Source organism: Montipora capricornis, chromosome 2 (assembly GCF_036669925.1).
Source record: "Montipora capricornis isolate CH-2021 chromosome 2, ASM3666992v2, whole genome shotgun sequence".
Taxonomy (NCBI): domain Eukaryota; kingdom Metazoa; phylum Cnidaria; class Anthozoa; order Scleractinia; family Acroporidae; genus Montipora; species Montipora capricornis.
This window is the reverse complement of record NC_090884.1, coordinates 22,087,586-22,098,526: the sequence shown is the minus strand read 5'-3', so window position 1 is coordinate 22,098,526 and position 10,941 is coordinate 22,087,586. Positions and strand designations below refer to the sequence as shown.

Below are 10,941 nucleotides of genomic sequence, written 5' to 3'. Positions count from 1 at the left end.
ACGCGATTTTAAATTAATCTATAATTTTACTCGGCCCCATGCAATTAGTATAGTTTTATCACCTTGTTTCGTAAAACCAAATTTATGTGTCTCACTCCACAACGACGCAGCACCACAGTTTCTTTAGAAAGTAACCCCTTCATTTATCTACAAATCACTGAACTGTTAGCAATGCTAAACAACTGCGTCCTCGTGATTATTAGTACCTTAAAGTTCATGAAATAAGGCAGGTCAGGCAGTGCAGTTATGAACCTTGTCCAATTTTTTTCTGTGCTGCCAGGGAAAGAAACTCATCCTTGTTTGGAAAATCGTCATGCTGGCACCATGGTACTAACACTAGTGGTTGTCATAACTAATGAAGGAATTGGCTCGCAAATCTAAAATACCTGCCCCTTTCATTTTTTCTTTGCACACAATAACCGGTATTTTGAATTCCTGCCACCTGTTGAACTTTCTTGGCTCTTAATTTAATTAATATTGTGCATGGCAGGTTTGTGGACGCTAAGAAATCATGGTATACTCTTTTTAAAAATTTACTTCTTTACGAAATTTCGAATTACCAAATACAACTTGAAAAATTTCGGCTGCAAACAGTGTTATAGTTTAGTTCAGTGTCTCATGAGTGCAATAGAAACAGCAAGACCCACCCAATGCAAACACGCCTTTATTTATTCTTCTTTGTGATTAAAAGACCTTTCTCATATAGTTGAAAATCGTCATCTCACTGAAAGAAATTTGTACAACAAATTGACATGATATGTGAAAATAACGCTGAATCAATCTTTTTTCGTCTCCAAACAACTATTTTTAAAAGGAAAAATGTATGAACTTAATTTCCAGTATTTACGCAATTGCCACCAACATTACAAACACCTGTTCTAGCCTGGTTGGACACGCCCCACCGCTATTCTTCAATCTCAAGTGTTGAGCGTCTTTTTGCAATGAATAAACCAACACGTTCCCTGATGCGAGGCGTGTCTCACACTAGGTCTACAAAACTTAGAGATATTTCAAAACCGGTTTTTTCCGTACCTGTTTAAAATAGTAATTTTGTTATGTAGTTGCTAGCTTGTGCTTCATTTTGCTGAACGTCTTTGGAGCTGACTTTCGATTGCCGCTTCTAAGGAAACAACGCTTCACACCCTTGTTATCTAAAGCCGGGACAGAGATCTGTAATCACTGCCTGTTCTTGCGCTAAAATGGGAAAGAACTTGGGTTTAAAAATGTTTCTATCTCGTGAAAGCAAACACTATCATCCCGGGGATGTGGTATCTGGTGAATGTGTATTGCAGCTAAGTGATCATGTTAAGCTTCACTGTGTCAACATTGAGTTTCAAGGCGAATCTTGGACTTACTGGGAAGAAACGGAGTTGTACACTTCGACCCACAAAAACGCAGAGATATACTTCCACAAGAAAACCACTCTTTTTGGAAGCTGTAAGTAAAGTACTGTAGGAACTACATTTACTTGCACTGATGCCAATTGTCTACTGCAATAGAGCGGCAAAAAATACTTGAGTTTCTTGAAGGAGAATTTGATTGATTTGATTGATTCGAACTTTTTGGAGGCATATTGGAAGCGCAAGATTAAAAATTTCCAGTTCACGTCGTCCATTTTTTTCATTAGTTTTTCTCAGTGTGCAAACGCGAATCAAAATGAGCACGCCTATTTAAGTGTTATTGTATCCGCAAAGTTCGGCCGAAACCCTAGAACCAGATTTTCTAAGTGTGTCTGTCGACCTCTTAAGCGTTTGCCTGCGATGTTTCCTGTGACAGTGTAACTGTTATCACTGTTCGGTATTCTAATTCCTCTTTACTCATTAATCCAAGTTTTCACTGACTAGCGACGCAAGCACAAGCGCAAGCGTAAATAGCAGAAGTAACTTATGCTAAGTGAAAACGAACGTCGACATAAGCATCAAAATCAACCACGGCCTTCGCCATTTTGTTAAAATGCTCATAAGCGGGGAACCTGGAACGAGTGCTTTAATTGGCCAGACACGGCCAGTCTCAGCGAGTTTTCTCGTTCTTATACGGTGTTTGTTTTCACAAAACGTAAGGGAACGCAATCATAAGCACCAGAACAAGGAAAAGGAGTATTTTTGATCCTTGCTTTTGTGCTTATGCTTGCGTCAACCCCGTTTCCAGACTTTACATGTCCACGAAACCAGAGTTCTCGACTTTTGATGTTATTGAATAGGGAATGTGTCTGTTGGAGTAGTTCTTTATTTGACTTGTGAGCTGTGAAATAGATCCACCACTTTCTCCCAAAAGAAAACACTTTTCCACAGGTTGTTCTGAAGTTCCATGGAGAGTGTACATGTTTAACCTCCATATCACATTTCAGGCCACATACATGTATAGCCTTTTTGGAAACTTGGAAGCGGGTCTTCAGCGAAAGGTTTTATTTTTCAAGGCTTTGTCCTCTATGATGGAGGCGTACTTACCTTGTGTGATGATTGAGGTTAGGTACTTGAAAGACTGCACTGATTTTATTCTTTGATTGTCAATTAATTAAGATATAGCATTGCGGTAGCTCTGTCTTTTTGATACAACCACGCTTCGGTCTTCTTTGCATTCGGTATGATAGGTTTGTTTGTTTAATTGTTCCACTTTGGTGACAATTTTTTGAGGCTCCTTTTGAGAATGAGGAATCAGCACAGTGTTGTCGTTGAATCTAGTGTTGTTGTAATTGCACCCGTTTAACCTGGTTCCATCCATGTCTTTGATACAATGAAAGTTGTATAGGCTGAAGAAGTCTCGCGTTAATTAAAATGCAGCCTTTTCTGACACTTTGCCAATGTGTATGGTAATACACTGTCAGGAACAGGCACTCGTCCTTGTCATCTGCATCGACGTCATTTAGAATTTGTAGGAGTTTTTCGCGTTACACTCGATCAGAAGTCTTTTGTAATCGATAGAACAGACATTCACTGAGTCTGGCTGCATCTCGCGGACCTCACGTTCACTCAAAGTCCGAAAAAGGAAGACTTCATTTCAGTCGTGTGCTTTTATCGTACATGAATCCGTGCAATTCATCTTGGGCAATCTTTGGATGTTTACACACTGTGATGCACCTAATTTCTTTAGAACTTCAATGCATGGTGGTCGAATATTCTATAGATGACTGTTGCTACTCGGGGACATAGCCAGAATAGCATCTTCTAGGGTCTTGAGAACAGGTTCCATTGCATGTCCGCCTAATCCTAGAACCGTTTTCCCCTTTTCATGCTCGCAGACGCTTTGCGGATTTCGGCTGTTGTTATTTCAGGGCCTGTCAATGATTCTTGAAACTGGAAAGGTTCTTGATTTCTATTAGGGTCTTCTGACAAATCCTGAAAATACTTTTCCCAGCACTTCTTAAGATACTCTTGCTTAAATAGCAGTAAGTTCTTCCCACTGATATATTTTTTTCTTTGTTGGGTCTCTGCTATTTACATTATATAGAGCCTCCATTTCTTGGCACTTATCATTTACTGCAGTGAGAGGCTACATGTCAAATTCGGTTTGATTTCTCTGTCCTTTGTTTTACCGTGACTTGTCAACCGGATTGTCTTTTGTCTTCCTTCTTTTCTCAAACAATTATTCTCTAATCTCATCTGTCATTTGTGTACCTATGTAGAGCAGGATAAAAATCATGTTCTTCTTTCGCAAGTGGTATATAAAATGTTTGTCTCTCCTTGGTTTCTTCAGAAGCACCAGTGGGATGCAAATGTTCTTCTGTTCTTTTTTTATTGAATTCTCACCGCGCTGAACTGCAAATAACTTTAGAACTCTGTATTAAAAGAAATGGACATAAAAATTAAATAGGAAAAACTTGAATTAACCGACAAAGAGGTCTTTTTCCGTTTTTGTATCCCCAGAATTGCCGTTGGAGATGCCCATCTCAAGTGAACGTTTAGAACGCAAATGCTTCCCTTATCCAACTGTATTAGTTATTGTACAGAAAACATACCAAACGAGTACAAATATTCCACGATATTTGTACAGTTAGTTATTTGTGCAGTAGAGAACCGGTTTGACTAGTTAAGTTGCTTACGAGTGGCTTACCACCTACATACCTGTCACAAGTTCTCGCTTGTTCAAAATAATTCACTTGCTAAAAATATAGTGCGAAAACGTTGGATAATAAATAGCTTATCAGATGTTTGGGTGTGTAGGGGCGCTGAGTATTTCTACTCGTTCAACTCGTAAAATACTCAGCGATACTACACACCAAAGCATTAAAAAAGATATATATCCTCGATACAATCCAAACAAAGCAGTTAACTTGGTCAGTATGATAAGTCGAAAGTTTTTATACCGGAGGTCTGCGGAGCATCACGGGTAAGAAAATATGGTAACCCAGCTTTGCGAGAAAATTTGGTTTCGGTCACCGTTGGTCACCGTACGACCTTACGTCCCAACCTCGTTCCCAGGGTTTCTCTTCTCTGCCCCCATTGTCGTTGAGAAAAGACCCTGGTTCACGCTGGTCACGTGTCTCCCAGAATCTGGGAGGTTCACCAAATGTGTGTTAGGGGATGGGTGGCAATGTAGGCCCTTGCATACTGCGGTTGCGCCCGCAGTACATGCGGCAGTCAAAGCTTGATTGTCCTCTGTAAGTAGTACGTTTCATGTATGCCTAAATGACGTAGTTTGTCTTGCTGCAAGAAATGCCACTCGAAACGAACTGATATTTTTCTTATTTCTTTCTCAAGTTGAACAAATATAAAGGCAACATTAAAATTGTTTTGACGTATTCTGATACTTAGCTAGAGATTGCTGGGTTAAGTTCGACGAAGAACGAGTTATTTTAGCGTATAATTTCACAGCCCAAATCTTGCCTGGCGAAAACAAGCCAGCGAGCGGCAGGTACAAAACGCAGGTCACAGGTCATTGTTTTACCTATTCAGAAAGTATCCTTAACATTCATAAAAGCTAACCTTAGGCCTAAAAACCAATTTTTCTTTATGCCTAATTAGGCCTAAGGTTAGCTTTTTTGAATGTTTAGGATACTTTCTGTATATAGTAAAACAATGACCGGTGATCTGTGTTTTGTACCTGCCGGCCAGCGAGTTGCCAGACGCGGGTGACCCGGTTTTGGCGCCAAGCTTAAAGCATAAAACTCAAAAATGTTTCACATTTTTAATTTGTTACTACTGTATCTGTTGTAGGTTTTCGTTTTTTAAATTCTTTGTGGGTTATCGATGTGGTCTCCAGAGAGAAAAATTCCCTCATTTAAATGCCTTTCGTGCGAACATTCATTCTCTTGTAGCAGTAACTTGTATAAACATTACCGAACTTTCACCGATCACCGTCTCCAAACAAAACCGTCGCTAAACCGCTAGGAGGCCACCGATTTATTTCTGGCCAAGGACTTAAGCCTCTACTGCCGGAAAGCCAGACTTCGAGACCTTTTCAAAGGAAGTCTCACCAGGCTCAACAAACTCCTTCGAAGAGGTGTCCTGTCGGCGAAGTCTTCCTCCGCCGAATAAGTCCGTAACTATCTCAGTCCACCTTGAATAAAATCTTAAATCCGCTCTATTGATCCAATTCAAATTATTGCAAATACTCACCGTAAGCTGTTGTAATATAATCTCAAATCCATGTATATAAATTAGTGAAAGAGAAGATCGATAGAACTGAATGTCGATATCGAAGATCAATTGCAATTTTTCAATATTTTGCATCTAACCAATCAGAGAGCACACAATTGCTGTGACGTCAGGACAGTAAAGTTTTTCCCGCCCGCTGAATGCTGATTGGTCAACTCAAATTTCAGAGGCCCCGGTTGTATGCAAGGGTATTGTCAACATTGCAAAGAATGGAATCAGCGCGCAAAAACGTTTGACGGTAGTATTTTATGTACTACACATATGGAATTCGACGTGAAAGGCAAAAAGTTGTGGTCAAATCAATCGGACGCCACAGAAAATATCCTCGCGTTATTCAAGTTTTCACCCTTGTGAAGCAACCTCGTTCATCTACCTCCATTGTAGTTGAGAAAAGACCCAGGGTCTTTTCTCAACGACAATAGAGGCAGAGAAGAGAGACCCTGGGAACGAGGTTGCGTACGTCCACCATCCATGTATGCCGATGTGAAACACTGTGGTACAGCCCACGTGTTTTTGGTGGGAACGTCTTTGACATTGGACATCAATGGTACGGTGTATTCGGTAACCATTATCACGTGACCGTATTGCGAGCTCAAGTTTAAAGCTCATCGAGGTCAGCTGCTTTTATTAAGTTGACCGCTGAACAAGTACCGGTTTTCGATTGGATCGCAGGCTAAATCAAAATATTAGCCATAAATAAATAAGTAAAAAAATAAATGAATAAAATTGTATTTTTCTTGTTTTATAGCTGACAAAAAGAAGAGTCGGACGGTATGTCTCCCAGCCGGTCGCCATGCTTTCCAGTTTAGCTTCAAAATTCCTCCATACAGTCTCCCATCGTCCTTTGAAAACAAGCACGGTTATGTTAGATACTGGCTGAAGGCGAGGATACAAAGACCATGGAGATTTGACGAGGTCGCAAAGGAGTTGCTGAACATATTAAGTGTAGTTGATGTGAATTGTCCACGAATGCTGGTAAGCTGCTGTAGAGAAACAACTCGTCCTCATTGAAATAAAACCAGTTTTTGTGTATTTAATTAGCGAAAACGTTATGCTTTCAACAAAACTCACATGTCATGCGATGAAAAAGCGTTTTAGTTCACTTGACAGGAAACAGTGCAGGTTTACTGAGTTCTATTACTCCTCCACGGTGGCCTTCCTTTCTTTGTCTTATTTTCGAAAGTGGCCTAAGCTCTGACATCATTTTAAAAAACGCGCTTATATTGTGTACATGATTCGTTTAACGTAAGGCTCACTCTTTGCAAAAGGATATGAATTGACGTTACTGGGAGGCTTATGAATTCGCTTCATCGAGGGGTATTGCAGAGGTCACGGGATCGAATCCCGTTCAAGACTGAATTTTTGACGCTTTCGTTTCGTTACTGCTAAAGTAGCATTCATAACTGCAATGATATTAACTTGTTTCATTCCCACAGTTTAAATGTATGTCTTTAAAACGTTGTTCCTTCAAAGTATTACAGCATACACCATCATTGCATAGGGTATAGTTTAGTCAGCGTTTACACGTATGAGGTTTCACCACTTCGAAACCGCGCCAAAATCAATGCGGTTTGGAGGTGTTTACGCGGAACTGTTTTCTTAATGCTTATGTCATACCGAAATCACCACAGACGAAAGGGCGACAGAATCTCTTACACAAAATTGTCCCACCAGACACCAGTTCTTCCAGGTCGAATCGAGAAACGTCACTTGGTTTTTTTCTTTATCACTTTGCCGGAGCGCACCAGTGCCTTCAAAAACGTTAACATTTCGAAAACCTTTACCTATGGTTATTATATGCTTTTCGATTTAAGGACAGCAAAGTAGTGATGGTATAAACGAGCGCTGCACTACGTGCGTGATTCACCATTTTTAATCGAAAAATACAAATTTCGCGCCAAAATAGTAACAGTATTCAAATCGATGCGGTTTCGCCGTTTACAGGGCAGATGATACCGTTATCGTTTTAAAACAGACGCTCCTCTTTTAGCAGCCTTTTCAAATCGATTCGGTTTCGGCAACTGTCTCGATTTGCGTCGTGTAAACAGAAGGCGTAACCGCATCGTTTTCGATGCGTTTTCAAATGAAACCGCGTTCGTGTAAACGATGCCTTTGATTTTGTACCATTCTCAACACAATATCGCTGAAAAGTATGCCTTTTGGATGAAAAATTAAAAAATTCTTCTCATATGAATCCTCGAATGCGAAATCTGATCGTCACATTTCTGAAGGCTGAAGATGGACAGTGAATTGTTACTGGTAATGGTTTTAAAGCCGCCGCCAGAAAATGTAACATTTTTCCCGGCTCTAAGCCACCTTTGCCGTGGTAACAAGTTACCATGAATAGATAGTTGGCGATTTTAAGACCTCTTAACTTAAGGCGGAAAAGTTGAAAGAAATTCAGATAATTAAAAATGACCATGGATTTATATATTCTTTTATTTTTTTTTATGTTTCACTTCATCATACAGCTACCAAGTTTTGGTGAGGCTCAGAAATCACTCAACTGTTTGTACAATGGAATGGCGTCCCAATTGAAACTAATGGCGGTCACTGATCGAAATGCATACTGTCCTCAAGAGCGTATCAGGTTAACAACAGATATCAAGAACTTACCGCTAACACAAACATACCAGACTACAGTATTCCTCGTTCAAATGATCTCTTTCAAGTCTCGCTGTGGCAAATCAAGAACTGAGCGATGTCAGCGTAAGATAGTGGATAGACCATCACTTTCGTGGGCGTTGGACGAGTTTGAAGTCCCGGATGTCCCACCGACAATGAAGAATTGTGGGATATTAACCATTACGTATAATATTAAGGTAGTCTTAGTGAACTCTTTTGCTGTCATACGACACGGCTGACTTAGAACTGAATTGAAGGTATATGATATCGACTGACTCACCAGTGACAAGTAACACAAATTTAAGAACCTTAGAAGTGTGGCCAGGGTAATTTTTTGCGAATACAGGTCGGAGGAAAGCTAGAGCTCCATTCAGTAATCCTGTTACTCAATATATCACGGCTTCAATGCTTGGGCTCACTTAAGTCTTTGACTTAAATGTAGGCATTCCTATGGAATTTTTTTTGTTTAACGTCGTTTTTCATGACTTGTGTCCCAGGTTGTTTTATCGGTACCCAATTCTACTGCATCCAGCCTGGAGGTAGAGCTACCTATCACAATTGGAACGGTTCCTCTTCGACGGTCATATGGAATGATCAACAAAATGATTTCTGCAGCCCAATTAAACAGGAGTTACAGCAGAGACTTCAAGACGTTTGTAACCATCAAGCGAGGTATGATTTTTTGTTTGGTAGTTTCCAAAAAACCGGCTGACCAGCACAACCTCGCAATTCTTGGAGCGAGCTTCACCATGTTTATTTGTTCACGCGAACTATTTACCACTTAATGACTTAATCTTAATCGCTACGCAAAAAGTTCGTTTTGTGGCAATAAATGGATTTCCAAACAACGAAATACTTGACGAAATTACTCAATCATCAACAGCCCTGTCTAGTTTCGTTAATATATACTCTAAACGCGTAAACAACCAACAAATCTCTAAAATTTGTTTCGTTTTTGATTCCCCGCTAGTATAGGTCTCTTTTCCTTTTGCGTTGCCTGGGCTGACGAGCACGGTAAAAAAGACCTTTGCCATGGGTCGACTCACTTTGATCCAACCGCCGTCCACAACATTGGACAGCACTCTTCAAACCGCATGTTCCATGATATGTTCGCTGACTGGCACTTGAGCCCAGTGTGTCCCGCGCATTTCTTTACAGTAATTCCGCTGTTGTTAAGTGAGCCCACACAACATGAGGATTCGGTCGCAAAGTAATCGTCCCGCGTGCTCAACAAAGTGAGTTTCGATCCATGGCAGAGGACTCTTCCCGTACTCGTCAGCACAGCGAACACAAAAGAAAAGAGATTTCTGCAGGAGCCCATGACTAGAAGGCTACAACTTCGTTGTATTTGTGGAACGGCGTTTTTGCAGACCGAGTTATTTTTAGATTGATTTTTCCGTGAAACCACACCTTTCCAGCTAATGGCAAGTCTTGCATGAGAAATTATTACCCATGGGATTGAGAATGGTTGCTGGTGCAAGCCATCTCTTATTTAAGATCGTATCTAAAAATAGCTGGATTTGTGAAAATGCCATTACATAGACCATTGTAGTATTGGAGTTGTAGCTTCCTGGTTATAGGCTCCTGAAATCTGCAAGCAGGAAACGTTTTTGAATAAATCTCTTGTGTTAATTGCGAATTAAAGCACTTCTCCATTTATAAATTAAAGTCTTAAATGTTCCAAGCCAAAGATAGTTTAATCAATCAATACGAGTTGAATGGTATGATACTGAGGAGTCAAGGAGAAGTAACAGATGCTATTTGAGACCCAGGTTTGAAAATCATGCTTTTGCGCTGTTCTCGATATCTTCACAAGGGAATGTGCTTTTTTCATCGAAACCTAAGGGTGCGTTTCCTTGGGAAAATCCGAAAACGGATTCCTGAATCGAAAAACGGATTTTGCGTTTCTTTGACGAAATCCAAAAGCAGATCATGAAGCCAAAGTATCTACACTCGAGGAGGATACTTCGGATCAAATCTAAATCCGGATTTTTGAGATTCACCACTTCGGCGTTTGGGCAAGGATTTGAAAAAAGTATTTTCGACAAGCGGTTTTCCATGCAAAAATAGGGAGCTTAAGCAAGGACGACAACGACGGCTACGAGAACAACACATCACAATAGGTTTAATTCAGTAGCAAAAACAATAGCTCTGCACGCCCTGCACGTGCGTTTTACATTTCGAAACATTTCTTTGCCGTTGTCGTCTTGACAACAACGTAAAATGGTCAAATTTGAGGTCGACGACGACGCGCGCACCTGACGATGAATTTTCAATTTTCTCTTAGAATATCCACACCGTTCTCACCAATTTTATTTCTGGAATGTGGACACACTTTCCATGCCAAGAGACTTGGAGTAATCGCAAAATTATTACAATAACGGGAAATAATATTTTTAGGCAACGTTCTCGTAGCCGTCGTCGTCGTCTTGCTTAATTTGGGAGCTTACGAAACGACGACGCGGACGGCAGCGACGACGCTACAAAACAATAGGTTTTGTGAGCAAAAACAATGGCTCTGCACGCTCTGCACGTGCGTTTTACATTTTGGTACATTTCTTTGCCGTCATCTCCAAAATGACGACGTGAAATGACCAAATTCAAGGTTCTGTGGAGGACGTTAGCACATGACGATGAATTTTCAGTTCTCTCTCTACGCTTCCAACTCACTCATACCAGTTTAATTCCTCAACAGTTACTACACATTTTTAACGCGAAACGA

General features: G+C 40.4%; 1 protein-coding gene across 1 annotated transcript in view; it reads left to right on the top strand.

Moving 5' to 3' along the window:
* Positions 1-747: 747 nt before the first annotated feature.
* LOC138039089 (arrestin domain-containing protein 3-like) overlaps positions 748-10,941 on the top strand; it is a 12,436-nt gene continuing 2,242 nt past the window's right edge. The window contains exons 1-4 of the mRNA XM_068885260.1: positions 748-1,437; positions 6,343-6,569; positions 8,066-8,416; positions 8,717-8,891. Coding sequence (XP_068741361.1) covers positions 1,200-1,437; positions 6,343-6,569; positions 8,066-8,416; positions 8,717-8,891 — 991 coding nt within the window. The 5' untranslated portion in view covers positions 748-1,199. The remainder of the gene's footprint in view (positions 1,438-6,342; positions 6,570-8,065; positions 8,417-8,716; positions 8,892-10,941) is intronic.